Below are 17,112 nucleotides of genomic sequence, written 5' to 3'. Positions count from 1 at the left end.
TAAAAACCTCCCGGCCCCTGAAACAAAATAATGCGCCAAGATGGTTTAATAAAGATTGCTCACGAGCACAGAAAGATCTCAAAGAAAGTTTGAAATTGAGACCCAGAGACAAACCACAAATAGCATACTGTAGGACTGTTTATAAAATGGCCATCAAATGTAGGAGACTTGCCTTACAGTCCCAAACTTGGGAAACTTTAAGGGCAGCCGCGGAAGGGAGGGATTTAAGTACCTTCTGGAAAACCATAAATAACCCATGCTTCCAGGATTCTGCAGCGCCAGCAATTGGTACAACTATCCTCCCAGAGCGCTGGTTTAACCATTTTAAAAAAACTATATAACTTTTTAGATGAAAACCCGGAGGTTGAAGAGACAACGTGCCCGTGGAGGACAGCGATTGAATTTACTTCTGGCGAAACTAAAGCGGGCATTCTGGGACTGTCACACAATAAGGCACCAGGCCCTGACGGGATACCACCAGACCTTTTTTTATCTAACACAGAATTTTGGGTTCCAATACGGACACGCGTGATCAATGCAGCTATTGCCGCTGGCATGCCACGCTCCTGGTCAACAGCTACTATAGTGCCCATTTTTAAAAAAGGCAAAAAGGACGACCCGCAGTGTTATTGTCCAATATCTCTAATCGACGAAACCGCAAAAATCCTAGGCAGAATGATACTAAACCGTCTATTGGACTGGGCTGAGGAATACCATATTATTTCTGATTTACAATATGGTTTCAGGACTGGCAGATAAACTACTGACCAATGCCTGAATCTCTACCTACTGGTGTCAAAATATACTATAGCCAGTGATCAATCAATATATCTGGGGTTTATGGATCTTTCGGCCGCATTTGACCGTGTGAATAGAGAAAAACTATGGAGTCTTTTGACTAGACTAGGAGTAGACCCAGGGCTTGTAAATATTATGAGAGCACTTCATTGGAACACCTCCGCTAAAGTACGATTTAATTTGGCGGGAAATACGACTGCACCGTTTCGTTGCACGAGTGGAGTAAGACAGGGCTGTATTTTGGCCCCGTTCTTATTCTCTCTGTATATAAACAAACTGGAACAGGCACTGTGTAAACTGAATGCAGATACCCCTAGGGTAGGGTCTCGCCCAATTCCAGTGCTGTTATACGCAGACGATGCGGTCCTTCTGGCACGTACCCCAAGAGGTCTGCAATGCTTAATAGACGGCTTAGTTGATTTTATGGATACACTAGACCTGTCAGCCAACTTAACTAAGTCCTATGTTTTAATAGCCGGTACGAAACCCTGTAAAAAATTCACATACCGTATAGGCACACATATACTCGAACAAGTAAAAACCTTTTCGTACCTGGGTCTTTTATTTGATGGGCTTTTAAATTTTAAATTTTTACTTGAAGAACGGTGTATAAAACTGATCTCGTCATCAGGGGCAATAATGAATTATGGTCGTAGGCTGGGTCGGTGGTCGCCGGAGCAGGTTATGCACCTCTATGGCGCCATTTGCTGCTCCAAAGTCATGTACGGAGCAGAAGTTTGGGGCTTTGCAGGGGTACGGCAAATACAAGTTGAAGAAAATAAATTTTTGCGTAAGATACTCAAAACGCCGCAGAGCTCCCCAGCCTACATCATCCATGCTGAATTAGGGAGGCCATACATTGAGGACCTGATCAAGGCCAGGCCCATTATGGCTTGGCTGAGGATCTGGTCCAATCCTGATGCGGAACTGGGTAGACAAATTATTAGAGACTGTATCAGTAGGGATAAAGGGATGCGTATCCCGTGGATCAAATATGTAAAATTAACATTGGCGGGAATAGAATGCCTAGACCTTTTTACTAACCCAACCATAATCATACCCCAAGACAAGAACAGAATTAAGAGCTTGCTCCTGAGGAAAGCTGCAGATTGCATATTCGATTCTGAAGGTAGGAAGACTCTAGCTTGTTCGCACAGCATTACTAAAACAGTAGGTGGTATGGAACCATATCTTAGCCTGATACATAATGCAGAAATTAGGTTTTTATTTACTCGTTTTAGGCTCAACCTTATACATCATTTATTGGCGGATCCCTCGGGTTATACCGCCACGGTTGAGCAGAATGGACCCTGCGGCTGCGATAGTAAATCTCCGCAGGATTCCCTTCATTTTGTATTGTTATGCCCCTTTTATTCTTTTCCCAGGCGTTATTACTTAGTAAGAATTTTAAAAAATGGCAAGTTTAGACAAGCCAGGGCCGTTCTATTATATCTACAAAGGGCTGAAGACCCATTGACCCTGGCATGCATAACAAGTTTTCTGAAAACTGCACTGAAAATAAGAAATATCAGAGGGCAACCAGGACCAAATAATGGCTGAAGGCACTTTATTGAAATGTTTCATATTTTAATGCACTGATCTGTATGTGGATAACCTTGCAATATTGGTATTTGTGTGGTATTTTAATTATATTTTTTAAAGACATGACACCAGCACTCCTGGGAGTTGTTACATAGTTTTATTTGTTAAAAATCATATCTGCAGGATAGTACGTTCTGGTCACTGTATTTGTAAATATATACCCCACGGCCTGTATAGACATTACAAATGTATTTTTAAATTGTGTCAAGGTTGTGGTATGCATGTTTTTTATAATAATTGTTTTGCTTTTATGGTGACATGTATTGTACCGAATAAAGCTGATTCAAATTCACTACCTTTTAATTTTCACTCATTACCTATTAAAATCTCAAGATATACAGTACAAGGCAAAAAGAAAATGTGAAAGTGTAGAAGACATACGGTATGTACAGACCGATATGAATGCTCACATTGCAAAGTTATTTTGAACAACATTACCTTGTTTTAAAAGCTTTTCATTTTGGTATTCCTCATCAAAGTTTATGTTTTTCAAAAGACTGTTGCCAGGAAGGGATTTTCTGACAGCATCAGGTTTGAGTGACAAGATCCTGTTAGAAAATAAGAAAGTCAGTACACTTAAAGAATTTACTGACAATTAAAAATAGCACGCACATCAGAGGCTCTTAGCGTGGTCAAACTGTCCCTAACCTTATTAACATTATTCTTGCAACTTATATAACGGATGGACTTGCTGCATGATTTGAGACTACACATATCCAGGAGGCAGTCGATGAAAGAAGTTTGATAAAATGCGTAATCTCAAATGCAATTTGATTTCTCACTACGAGTATTCATAGAGATCTTACTGGCTGGAGAGTTGTGGTCTCTTATGGAGTCCAGTATGACTGATGGCAGTGCTCTGAGGCCTCTAGGAGGCTGTCCAGCAGGGTGTTGGGTAAACCAATGTGAAGGCTGTTACAGTACTCAAACCTTAAAATGAATTTGACATATAACTTGTTTACTAACCTCTTGCCTGGGTTCAAAGCCGTTCGAATAGACACGTAGTAGAGTGATATAGTGAGGTAGTTTTATTTGGGCGACAAACAAATTCAAGTTTTAGGCAAATTCTTGCGTACGTTTGGTAAGTGTTGCAGGAATACTGGTTTCTATTCTCTTAGGTCAGTGGTCCAGAGGAAGGAAGGGAAAAGCAGGAGTTGCTTATTGCCAATGGACCTGGCAAGCCCCAGACCCTGCTGGGACCTTGGCAGGTCAAAATGTTGCCGAGGTTAGCCTGCTGGGCCTTCTCCATCTTTCTGGCAGCGCTTTTTGGTCTATTGACCAAGGCCAACTGGCTGTGGCTGCTGGATTGGCTATGCTGTTTCGCCTCTGGTGCTCAGACACAAGGATTCCTTTGCCCCACACTCCTGCGGAGCAACAAGTTACTGTGTGCCAGAAGAGGAGTCAGGGACGGCAGGCAGAGCCAGCAGGAACTCAGTTAAGTTGAGCCCACACACCTAATAATTAACCAGAACTCAAGGTTCCTATCATAAATGTGTTCTTTATTATGTAGGACTTAAGAATAAGAAAGATTGTAAAATGAACAAACTCTCCAAATGCACAATCTCTTTGCGCCACCTGGCCAGGATCGTATGCCTTCTCTCCTCATCAATAAAGGCTATCTTTCCATGGTCCAATATTATCTGGCCCAGCGTTGTCTCAAGATTTCCCACCTCTGCAAAGACCTGACTGTGAGAAGTTGGCCTGATATATGATGTCACTAGTTCTAGTGTACACCTTGTATCAGTCCAAACCACCCTTATGGTGATTGGTTGTAAAGTCAACCTTATAGACCAGCTATCCTAGTGGTAGCATGGACAAGAGCAGTCTTAGGCTCAACTCTGAATGGCATGTGAAGCCAGCTGTGATACCATATATAATCCCTTGAATACCAAATGAAAGGACACCACAACAGATATATATATATAAAATAAAGTGTATTTATTCTAGTCAAACCCTCAGCACTCTTTATGAGATTCGAGGTAAGTACAACACAGTCTTATTCAAGCATACATTAAGTCATACAGGTAAGTAATACAGTTAGGCCCTAGGGGCCACGCAAACCATATACTAAGTAAGTGGTATAAGGACCACTGTCACGGAAATAGGATAGGCCTAGGCAATCGCTGGGGCTACACTATACTACCCAAGGTTATGAAGTGGGAGGCCCACGGGATTCAGGTGCAGAGTGGAAACACTCACGCGTAATGCGTATAATCGATAGAAATAGTACAGTTTAGAATTAATAAGATTTAGTACACTTCTGGAGTAGCTAGGAAGTCGAGACTTGAGAAATAGACACTAGGATAGTCAATACCCTGATGAGCACCGGAGTACCCAAGTTACCTAGCCCACGGGCTGCGGGTGCATAGGTGTGAACTTGCGTCGGGTTTCATCGTCGACTCCTATGGATGCCTGAAGGAAAGATGCTGACAGGCAGTCAGTGAAGAGTGTCCAGTGGATCCCAAGGTCGGGATCAAGAAGGAAGGATACCTGCAAGCAGAAGGGACAGAGTCTGGGTCACTAGCCAGTGACCACGTGGAACCAGGAAGGAACTAGGCGATGTCGGGAGATTGCAGGTGAAGAGGTGAAGCTTGTCGCAGCAGCCACGGGTACCAGGAGACGTCGAGGACGACCAGGAGGCGAGCTGTCCCATGAAGGCTCGTGCTGCCGGCGGCGTCAAAGTTGAACTAGGACTCACCAAGCCTTGGCAAGCGGAACCCACGAAGAATGGAGGACTTGCTTCTGGTGCAGACCAGGAAGGTCTGGGGTGCTTCTCTTTTACAAAGGAGCAGGAGCCAGTCTGGAGGAGCCAAACCAGCAGTGGAAAATTGAAGGTGTGTCGTCGCAAAGGTTACTAGCCACCGGGCAAGCAACCGGACAGACGCCGCAAGCAGGAAAATGCAGAAGGGCCTCGCGCAGGACTCGTGGAGTGTGGGGGGCTGATCTTCGGTGCAGATGGTGCTTGGGGTTGGGGCTTCTCAATTCCCGGTGCACAACCTCGAGGGTGCCTCAGAAGCTGCGCTGGAAGATAAATCAATCAATCAAAGCATTTATATAGCGCACTACTCACCCAGAGGGTCTCAAGGCGCTAGGGGAAGGGGGTCCGCTACTGCTCGAACAGCCAGGTCTTGAGTTGCTTCCTGAAGGCAAGGTGGTCCTGGGTCAGGCGGAGGTGGGTCGGGAGGGAGTTCCATGTCTTGGCGGCGAGGTAGGGGAAGGACCGTCCCCCTGTGGTGGCTCTTCGGATGCGGGGGACGGCGGCGAGGGCGTGGCCGGTCGATCGAAGCTGGCGTTTGGGGGCGTAGAAGTTGAGGCAGCTGTTGAGGTATCCTGGGCCTTGGTTGTGTAGGGCTTTGTGTGCGTGGGTGAGGAGACGGAAGGTGATTCTCTTGTTGACGGGAGCCAGTGCAGGTCTCTCAGGTGTCCGGAGATGTGGCTGCGACGGGGGATGTCCAGGATGAGTCGTGCTAAGGCGTTCAGGATCCGCTGGAGTCTCTTCTGGAGTTTGGCGGTGGTTCCGGCGTAGAGGGAGTTGCCGTAGTCCAGACGGCTGGTGACGAGGGCCTGGGTGACCGTCTTCCTGGTCTCGGTGGGGATCCACTGGAAGATCTTGCGTAGCATGCGCAGGATGTTGAAGCACGACGAGGAGACGGCGTTGACTTGTCTGGTCATGGAGAGGGAGGAGTCCAGGATGAAGCCCAGGTTGCGTGCGTGGTCTGTTGGTTTGGGTGCGCTGCCTAGGGCGGGGGGCCACCAGGTGTCGTCCCAGGTGGAGGGTGAGGATCCCAGGATGAGGACTTCCGTCTTGTCCGAGTTCAGTTTCAGGCGGCTGTTCTTCATCCATTCGGCTACCTCTTTCATCCCTTCGTGAAGGTTGGCTCTGGCGGTGGCGGGGTCGTTGGTGAGTTGCTGCTATTGCTCGTCTTGGTCGGTGCTGGAGTAGTGCAGGTCCGGATGCAGGTGAACTTGCAGGAGTGGCAGCAGAAGGGTCCGTGGGTGCATCTCGGTGTGGCTCGGTAGCAACCCGGGGTTCGGCCGGCGTTGAGTGCGTTGAGTTCGGTGGCGTCGTAGGTCCGGCGGGTGGGCTGGTGACTGCGGGGGCCTGCGCGTCAACGCTGCGTGTTTGCCACTCTGCCATCTGAGGAGAGTGGGGGGGGGGGGGGGGTTGAGCGAGGGAGGGGCAGCTGGGAGGCGAGAGCGGGGCGGCGAATGGGAAGGGTCCCAGGTGGAAGGGGCCGGGGGAGCAGCGGCGGAGAGCGGGGAGGTGGCGGGAAACGCGGCGGGGCACAGCAGGGAAAAAAACGTCGGGCAACGAAACTTAGACAAAAAAGAGAAAAGGCTGGGCACAGAAGGGCAACAGGGGATACAGCAACAAACACAGGGGAAACAATACCGCAATGACAGTGGCAGGCTACAAACTGGCAACAGGGGAGAAAAGCCAAGCAGTCAGCAGGAAGCGGCACTGCGCTACGGAGGCTGAGACCACGCCAGTGGTCAGGAGGACAGCGGCGGGATCGGGGCAGCCTGGGCACACCCACGGGGAGTGTGCGCGGTGCGTGGTGGTGTGACCGGCCCAGAGGGAAGATACTCGCCACTTTTCCCAAGTAGCCGGTCCCACGTCTCTCGTCGCCTCCACAGATCTCAGCTCGGCTGTGGATGTGGATCAGGGTCAGAGAAGTCTGGAAGTCAAGGCTCTGGTCAGGCTCTGCAGTCGGTCCCTCGTAGAACTTCAGCAAAGCAGAGGGTAAGTCTCTTGATGGTGCCTGTTCGCACAGGGTGACCACTCCTTGGCCACAAGGGAGATTCTTCAGTCTTCTTCTTTCGTCGAATGTCGAAGGTCCAGAGTTTCTGTTCAAGTTACAGGTTCAGGATAATCTAATCTCCTGGGGCCCAGCTACCACACTTATACTAATCTGGGGGGCTGGGTTGCCTGCTAGGTCACGCCTTATGGGTGGGACCTGGGAGGGGGTGGTTACACCCCCTTCACTTTATCCAGTTTCGCGCCAGGACTGGGGCTGGAGTGCCCCAGCACCGGTTTGAACTGGAGTATGCATGGGACACCTTGTGTGCCCCAGGCAGTGTCTAGTTTCTTTCATCCCTCCCTGCCCCAATACACTAAGGCCTGTCTGGGGTGGTGCTAGCACCTCCCAAGGCAGGAAACCTATTGTCCAAGCCTCCCGTGCCGGGATCACTCCCAGCAGCAGGAGGTCAGACTTGTGTCGTGGCAGCAGCATCCATTTTGTGATGCTGGGGCTCTGGTTAACTTTAACCGGGTAAGTAGGTTTCAACATGTCTTTTCCCTCTAGAAGGGAGGGATAATATCCTCATCTCCAGAAATGGTATGGGGGTATTATTCCAAAGGGTTAGACACCTTACACGACATGTTTTGATAAAGCCAAACCATACTTACCATAACCGTTTAAGATAAGGCACTTTAAGAGTATATGGTAGGCTATATCATAGAACAGCTATAAGGACATGGTTCCGAAAGCTGCAGACAGGCTCAGCTCATGCTAGAGCACCATCTCACATGTTACCAAGCACTCTGCCTCCAGGATTGTTAAGGCCTGCCATAGGAGTGGCTGATAGGTACACATGTGTCTATATATAAGGTAGGTATAGGAATACTACACCTAAGCAAGGGGTGATTACACGACCTTGCCCCAGCTGAGTGATCAGCCAGTTGTGTCATAATGGAAGGCCAGGCCAGGGGTGGCATAATACATGCTGCAGCCCCTGGTAGGCCTAGGGTACACCTATGCCCTGGGTACCTAAGGTACACTGTACAGGGGCCAATAAGGTGATCCTATCCAATTGGGTTATGCACCTAAAGTACATAGTATTAATTTAGAGAGAGAACAGCAGGGCTGTGGGTCTGATTAGCAGGCCCACAGCCACATCTAAGTCGAAAACCAGTAAAGCAAAAGCAAAAAGTGGGGGTGAACATAGAAAGCAGACCCTACTCTCCTACACTGACTTACTCTGTTTGTTCCCCTTCCAGAGGAGGCAAGAACAGAGATTCAATGGTGGATCGCACATATGGAGGCCTGAAACGGCGCACGATTTTTGGGTCCCAATCCGTAATACTAACCGAGTCGGATGCCAGCGGCTCAGGTTGGGGAGCTTGTTAAGGGGAGTTTTCCACAGGAGGATGATAGTCCTCAGCGGAGCGTTCCATTCACATAAATTGACTAGAGCTCCTAGCAGGATCATTTGCAGTGAAACAATGGACCAAAAACTGGGCTCAGTTATTATTATTAACCGAAGACTTCGATCACAAACTAGATAACTTGATCTCAAAATGTATTCACCAAGGTAAGAAAGCTAGAATAGCCCTAAAAAAACTTAGGCTAGATAGATCACTAGGGGTGTTAACCTGGCTGATTTTAAAATATATCAAACTGCCTTCCTAGCAAAACAGGGTTCCTATTGGCTTTACCCGCCTAACTACACCCCAGTGTGGCTAGAAATAGAAAAGGCCATCCTAGATAAACTAAGCCCACTCACTCTATTAACCACTAACACTACGAAACTTGTTAGATCAAAATCTATATACAAAAACACAAGAACCTCTCTCTTAAAACTAGACAAGAAACTCCAAACATGTATAAGACACTCAAACCTTAAATCTCTATGGAATAACCGTAACATTAAATACAATTGTAAACCGATATATTTTGAGTCTTGGATAAATAAAGGTATTTTCTTTCCACAACAGCTGGAATGCTCATCATATCCTTTAACTTTCTCGGAAATTCAAGGTACATATAAACTTGATAAAATGGAATTCTATACCTTCCTTAAAATCAAAGCGGCTATATCAAAATCTAAACTGCAGAAAACAACTCCATCTCTCCCTAACTTCATATTAAAATTAAGAGCTTTGGACATCAAGGCTCCCTCATATATAATCTTCTACTTCCTAAATCCTCACACCTAAACAAAAAACTAACTTTGTTCTGGGAACAACACTCCTCTAGCCCCTTGTCTGAATCACAATGGGCCCAAATATGGAAATCTGTAATCTATCAAAAAATCTCTCCAGTTTTGTTACAAACGAAGATATGGCTCATCCACAAAGCTTACTTGACGCCAGCGCGTTTACACACACATATCTTGTCAGATCCCACTTGTTGGAACTGTAAAGAAGAAGTAGGTGATTTAGCCCAACTCATCCTTCACTGCAAAGCTCTATCCTCTTTTTGGGACAAAGTGTTCACGTTTTTGTCTACCTTATTTAACTGCCATCTTAAAAAAGTATTTGCCTCCCTAATTGCTGGCTTTCTTAATGTAGACTTGGAAAACTAAACAGACAAGGCACTAATGGATGTTTTAATCACATCCGCTATAAAAATAGTCCTAAACAACTGGAAGGACACAAACAAAGCCCCATTCAAATGTTGGCTTAACTGGATCACAAATATTAGAGGCGCAGACAATATCGCCCTCCAACAGTCACCATGGAAATCTCCAATCAGACACATACGGGACAGGTTAGACAACTACTTCGCCTCAAAGAAACCACCCTAAGCATTCTTACAGGCATGCACTAAATCACTAAGCTCCGCCGCATTAAACACCATAGATACGCTGGTAGCCGACTGTGGCTCTTTCTCCAACATCACACAACTGCACTTTGTAATCCAGCACACTGAAGATTAATGTGCATATCCCAATTCACATGAAAGTAATAGTTCCCTCCTCGCTCTCTCTTTCCTCGCAATCTTATTTAAATTTGTCCATTATACATAATCACAGGCCAATTAGTGATGTGCATTATTGAACAAATTACTTACCTTCAGTAACGATACATCTGTAAGAGACATAGATTAGTTATGGATTCCTCACCTTAGAATTACCCCCAGGCTGGATCCGGAGAATTTTACTTCAGCAGTACCCCTGCACGTCGGTAGGTGGCGTCGGTCGACTCCACGTTCATCTTCGGCGTTGTGGTCGCCGGAATGACATTGCGGAATCTACTTAAACGTTGGCCTCACGCACTGACGTCAGTTCTTTACACGACATTCCATGCCAGAAGCGCAGAACCATGCAAGACAATGACTACTAGTGCACAAAACTAGGGCCCTGAAGGGAAGTCCCTTACCCTATAAGTCAGTTCGCAGAACTAGGAGAATGGGTGTTACGGTGAGGAATCCATAACTAATCTATGTCTCTTACAGATATATTGTTACCGAAGGTAAGCAACTTGTTCATCTGAAAGAGACAATTAGTTATGGATTCCTCACCTTAGAATAGATACCCCAGCAATACCAACCGCGGTGGTTCGGTCTGCGAACCAAGTTCACTCCAGGAAGTCCTGAACGGCCAAAGAAGCCATCTCTCAGGACTTGGCTGTCCAGGCAGTAGTGTTGAGTAAACGTGTGCAATGAAGCCAACATACCTGCCTGGCAGATGTCATGAAGGGGGACCCCACGTCCCAAAGCAGTAGTGGCTGCCGTTACCCTGGTGGATTCGGCACGCAACCCCCCTGGAGGTTACTTTTTCGCTAAGGAACAGCAGATTTTGATGCAAAGAACGACCCATAGGGAGATGGCTCATTTTTGCACGGCCAGGCCTTTCTTGGCGCCAAAATAGCCAACAAAGAGCTGGTCATGCACCCGCAAACGTTTTGTGCAATCCAGATAGAATGAATGCGTACGTTTTGGATCCGGACGGTGGAGCCTCACTTCCTCCTTGGAAGGATGCGGGGTGGAAAGAAGGTGGGCAAAGTCATGGTCTGTCCTATGTGGAAACAGGTAACCACTTTGGGAAGGAAAGAAGGCCTAGTGCAAAGCACAACCTTGTCCGGATGAACAGCCATGAAAGGAGGTTTTGGAGAAAGAGCCTGAAGCTCACTCACTCTGCGAGCAGAGGGGATGGCAACCAAAAAGGCAGTTTTAAGTGTCAGAAGTCTGAGAGGACAGTTATGTAGCATCTCGAAAGGAGTGCACATAAGATAGGTCAGAACCAAGTTCAAGTCCCACTGGGGCATTACGAAAGGAATTGGAGGAAAAGAGTAATGCCCTTAAGGAAGCGATTTACAATAGGGTACTTGATAAGAGAAGGCTGGTCAGGAAGCCGAACTAAGCCCAAAATGGCCTAAATATAGCCTTTTAGAGTGCCCAGAGCAGAGCCCTGCTGGGCCTAAGAATGAATGAAGAGGAGAACCTCTGAAAGGGAGGAAGAAAGGGGATCCACAGCCTTTGCTGTGCACCATGCCATAAACTTGTTACATCTACCGTTTTGGTGGAAGGTTGCCTGGCTGCCATGATAACGTTACATACTTCGGGAGGGGAGGCGAAAGCAGTCAACTGTCGCCGCTCAATCTCCACGCAAGGAGGTGGAGGCTGGACAGGTGAGGTGGAGTACCATCCCATGCTGCAGCGACAGAAGTTCCTCCCTAAGGGGCAGTTTGATCGGAGGATCGATGGCCATGTGCAAGAGTTTGGGATACCAGACCCTTCGTGCCCAGTCAGGGGCCACAAGAATGACTTGGGCCCGGTCACGCTTGATCTTCTTCAGCACTCTGGGCAGAAGTAGTATAGGTGGAAAGGCATTTGGAAGACCTCTACTCCACTCGCGACGAAAAGCGTGGCAAATGAGTACCGCCTTGGAAATTCCAATGCGCTGACATTGCGCGTTATCGTCGGTGGTGAATAGATCTAACCAAGGCTCTCCTCACCGCTGAATGAGACCTTGCACCACCTCCGAGTGGAGACGCCATTTGTGATCTATCATGCACCAGCGGCTGAGTTCGTCCGCTGTGACGTTAAGAGAACCGGCCAGATGTTGAGCCACCAGGGACATACCCTCATGTTCCAGCCACTTCCAGAGATGAAGTGCCTCCAGACAGAGTCCACAACCCCACCCCGCCCTGTTTGTTGCAGTACCACATGGCAATGTTGTGGTCTGTGAACACCTGCACTACTCTCCTTTTGACAGAAGGAAGGAATGTCTTCAATGCAAGACAGATCACCCGCAGCTCCAGAAGGCCGATGTGGAGCCCGGACTCCACTGGAGACCAGAGGCCTCTGATCTCTGCCTCTCCCATGTGGCTGCACCACCCTAGAAGTGATGTATCTGTCACCACTGTGAACTCTGGCAGGAGAAGGGAGAGGGACCTGCCGTAGACCCAATCCTGGTTTGTTAGCCACCACTGCTATTGGCGTGCAGTGCCCTCCGAGATCTGGACGTAATCTGAAAGATTCTCCTGCTGCTGTGCCCACTGGAACTTCGGGTACCACTGCAGAGCCCACATATGGCACCTGTCATAGTCCACCAGCAGGATGCAGGAAGCCATGAGGCTTAGTAGCCTCAGGTTCATTCTGTCCGAACTCCGTATTAGAGGCTGAAAGATCAGAATCATAGCCCAAATATCCTGGACTCGCTGCTCAGGAGGATAAGCCAGAAACTGCGCTGTGTCCAGAACCGCTCCAAAGAAAAGGAGCTTCTAGGAGGGAATCAGGTAGACTTTGGCATGTTGATGGTCAACGCCAGCAAATGCAGGAGGTCGGCTGTAGTCTGGAGGTGGGAGACGACAGCCTGGGGTGAGCTCGCCTTCAACAGCCAGTCGTTGAGATAGGGGAAGAATAGAACTCCTGATCTGCGCAGATGAGCTGCGACCACAGCCATCACTTTCGTGAACACCCGAGGGGCGCTGGTAAGGCCAAATGGGAGCACGGTAAACTGGAAAATGCTTGTGGCCTACCGTGAACCATAGGTAACGTTGATGGACCGGCAGGACGGGGGTGTGAAAATAATGTCCTGCAAGTCAAACGCTACCATTCAGTCTCCAGGGACGAGGGCAGACCGGACCTGAGCCAGTGTCAACATTTTGAACTTGTCCTTCTTGAGCACCAGAAAGTAGTGGGAATAATGACCACAACCATCTTTTGGGGCAGGAACTCGTTCGATGGCTTCCTTGGCCAAGAGAGCCGTAACTTCCTGTTGGAGAAGGGCCAAGTGATCGCCCGACATTCGATGGAATTGAGGTGGCTTGGATGAAGGGGTAGTCTCGAAGGGGAGGGAGTATCCCCTTTGATGGTGAGCCAGTGGGGGAGGTGATGGCGAATCCTGCTGCCCACTGGCGAAGGTGGCCTTGAAAAGTCGGACTAGGAGTGTTTGGAGGCTGCTGCAGAGAGGGCACTGCTGGACTGGCCAGCCCGCTGGCCCCTCGACCTATTACGGTTGGACCCACATCCCCGGCTGTGCAGAGGGTGAACAGCTTGCAAAGGCCTGTGGCTCTGGGCGGAACGTGGCAGGGCACCCCTTCCGTAGCCGCGAAAGGGGCAAAATGCAGACTGTGCTCGGCGGGAGGTGGAAGTGAGGCCCAAGGACCTGACTTTAGCCCTGGCATCTTTAAAGCGCTCAAGCGCGTTGTCTGCCTTTTTTTTTAAAAAGAATTTTATTGTTTTGTAAAACAGTGAAAACAGTAGGACATTGAAACGAACCTCGTATACATATCCCCAGAAAGAGCACCACCCCATTGCACAATCCCTCAACCAACCCAAGTTGTTGTCTGCCTTTTTGCCAAAAAAGGCAAAGGCCATCATAGGGCATGTCCAAAAGAGTACCTTGGACATCACCCGAAAAGCCAGTGGACCACAATCAGGCGTAGCGTCTCAGTGCTACCGACAATGAAATAGGCCTGCCTAGTGAGTCGGCGGTGTCTAGCCCACATCCGATGACGAACTTCGCTGCGTCTCTCCCTCGGCAACTGCAAAGAAGAGCACGGCCCGGGCCTCCTCCGGGGCACCTTGGCAGCACCTGCACGACAGTGTCCCACACCGAGTGGGAGTAACAGCCAAAGAGGCATGCGGTATTCACCAACCGCAGTGCTAAGCTGGAGGAAGAAAACCTCTTCCCAAGGTGGTCCAGCTTCTTGGATTCCCTATCAGGTGGTGCGGTAGGGAATGCGCCCTTGGAAGTCGAGGCTTGGACCATCAAGCTCTCAGGGGTGGTGTGTTGGGAGAGGAAAATGGAGTCGCCCTGGGCTGGGCAGTGGCGTTGGGCAATCATCCTATCCACAGGAGGCCCTGTGTTGGGCTTGGACCAAGTGCATAAAAGGACGTCCCTGAGGGCCTCATTAAACGGCAGCAGGGGCTCCGAGGAGGCTGCTGCCAGTTGAAGCACCTCGATCAAGAGGTTAGTCTTGACCGCCACCATAGGAAGCTCAAGGTTTAAGGCCTTAACCGCCCTACTCAAAACCACTGCTTATGACGCACTCTCCTCCGTAGCAACGGTAGGAGGAGATAGCATGCCAAGGTCTGGAAAGGTGTCCAGACCACTGGCCTCACCCAACTCCTCTCTCCAGTCCGGTTCTTCAAACTGGTCTGCTAGAGGGTCCACAGACCCCTCCCAGTCCTCACCCTTCTCTGGTAGCCAATCAGTGCAATAAGGAACGCAAGGGGAGAACAGTGGTACAAAAGTACCTGTCATAGCCGGTCCCGACATCGGTCGACACCGGTCTGGCTCCGTGTCCACATCAATGGGGAGGCTGGGGTCGATGTCGGCTGCAGACACATCCTGCGTCGGTGGAGGCGGATAGACTGGGAGGGCACGAAAAGCGACTATGCTCCTTTGCCTTCTTTTTGTGCTTCAACTCACCCGAAGACGAAGACTTTGACGATGAGTCGTGTGATGGCTCCGTGACCTGTCCCATGAACTCCCTCGAGCGGCACGGAGCGGACTGCCGGGGCTTGAGAAGCTTTCGGGACCACTCCCGCAAAGACTTCAGGTTCATGGCCCGGCAGGCGGAGCACGACATCGAGTCGTGGTCGCGCTCCAAACACCAAAGGCACACAAATTGCGGGTCCGTTACCGACATCTATTTGCGACAGAAGTCACATGCCTTGAAGCCGGTTCGATGACGGGACATCCCTGCGTGCACCAGGAGTCGAACGACTCTAAAAGATGTTGACAAAAAGTCGCAAAGAGTGTCAAAAAGTGACTCGAGGTACCGTTGTCTCCGGATCTGTACTGGCTGGCGGGGAAAAAGAAAGAAGTGACGTCAGCGTGCAGGGACAGCATCTAAGTAGACACCGCAAAGTCATTCCGGCGATCACTATGCCAATGACGAACGCGGAGTCGACCAACGCCAACTACCGACTCGCAGGGGGTACTGCTGAAGAAAAATTCTACAGATCCATTCTGACGCCTGTGGATAATTCTAAGGTGCGGAATCCATAACAACTTGTCTTTCAGATATTATTGTTTGTATTATTGTTTAGTATTATTGCATTATTTTATTGCTTTGTACTTTTGCCTAACATTTATGTATTATTCGTGTATTATTTGTTTCCCAAAAATAAATAAAATTCATTTGAAAGCAAAAAAAACAAAAAAAAAATACCTTCCAGTCTCATCCATGCAGTTCCTCTGTGTCTTCGGCGTGTGGCAATCTTAGGTATAGGTGGCTTTTAAATAGGGTTCAGCAGGGATCCACACGCTAAACAGCAGGGAATGTTTTTGACTGGGAAGATTTCAGCAGCATTTGAAAGCTGAGTCATTCAGAACTCAAGAAAACTTACCACTTACAGCAATTTATGAAAACTAGAAAGGCAGGGGATCAAATAGTGATGAAGGCTGTATGAATTCCAACAAGTTTTAGCACCCATATTGGACTTGAACACTCCTTGCAGAGTCACCCCAAATCTTTTGTCTTTACCCCTGTTTTCTGAACCTGTCTTTGTTACCTTTTAGGACTCTTACCAGTGCTAATGCGCTTGTGCTCCCTGCTTTAAACATGGTAAATTGGCTTAGACACAATTGGCCCATTTAATTTACTTTTAAGTCCCCACTAAAGTGCAACTACACGTGCCCAGGGCCTGTAAATTAAATGCTACTAGGGAGCCTGCAGGACTTATTGTGCCACCCACAAAGGTAGCCTATTTAAACATGCCTCAGTCTAGTCATTAAAGCCTGTGTGCAGTTTTAAACTGATATTTCAAACTGGCAACAAACCAGGCCTAAAATTTCCTTTTTACTGGGTAACATGCCTGGGTGCAGTTGGTCTATGTACATTCCTCAAAGACAGTGCCACATAGGGGGGCTAGGTGTTGGCAGGGTGGGCCATCTCAACAGGATAGGTGGGGGTGGAGCTATCATCTGCCACACTTAAATTTCAAGGGAGCTGCCTCAGCATGTTCACAAAGGACTTCATAGTAGCCTTAGGTCATCTCAGACATCCTGGGACCAGGGCAGGAAGGAAGGAAATTCGAGAACCATCCGTGAAGGGGGGGGGGGGGGTGGACTCCAGAAGTTTCTTTGATTTCAAAGCTAGCACCAGGTATAAAAACAGGACAAACAGACCAACTTTTTGGTACACTTCTGGGCCTGGGGATACAACAGAAAGACTACCCTACTGCTGAGGCCTATCCTGCTCTCTGAGAAGGAAGACTGGACCTGCTCCCTTCATCCCAGTCCGAGTGGCTCCAAGGTTAGTTGGCTGACCTGTTCTGAGCTGCAGGAATACAACAAGGTCCAGAGGCTTCCCTGCAACTGCTCAGCTGACATGCCACACTGGACCTGCCTGAGCCCTGCTGGCCTCTGCTGGAATAAGTGACTGATCCCCAAGAGGTGCCTCCCCAGGTCCTGAACCCGTGGCTGGCATTAGTTGAGCGCTTCCTCTGAAGAAAAGGAGAAATCCTGAAGAGGGCTCTTCCCGACCGGGTGCATTTGCGCAGAGATCTCGCTACTCGTAATGACCATCAA

At 48.7% G+C, this 17,112-nt stretch overlaps 1 protein-coding gene across 5 annotated transcripts in view; it reads right to left on the bottom strand.

Annotated features, from left to right (window-relative positions):
• The window catches only part of CEP192 (centrosomal protein 192), a 1,978,693-nt gene that overhangs the window by 682,243 nt on the left and 1,279,338 nt on the right, over positions 1-17,112 (bottom strand). For all 5 annotated transcript variants that reach the window (XM_085605862.1, XM_085605865.1, XM_085605864.1 and 2 more), the window contains exon 34: positions 2,839-2,948. In XM_085605862.1, the coding sequence (XP_085461988.1) occupies positions 2,839-2,948 (110 nt within the window). The remainder of the gene's footprint in view (positions 1-2,838; positions 2,949-17,112) is intronic.

Source organism: Triturus cristatus, chromosome 5_1 (genome assembly GCF_964204655.1).
Source record: "Triturus cristatus chromosome 5_1, aTriCri1.1, whole genome shotgun sequence".
NCBI classification, from domain to species: domain Eukaryota; kingdom Metazoa; phylum Chordata; class Amphibia; order Caudata; family Salamandridae; genus Triturus; species Triturus cristatus.
This window is presented reverse-complemented; position numbering and strand designations above follow the sequence as displayed.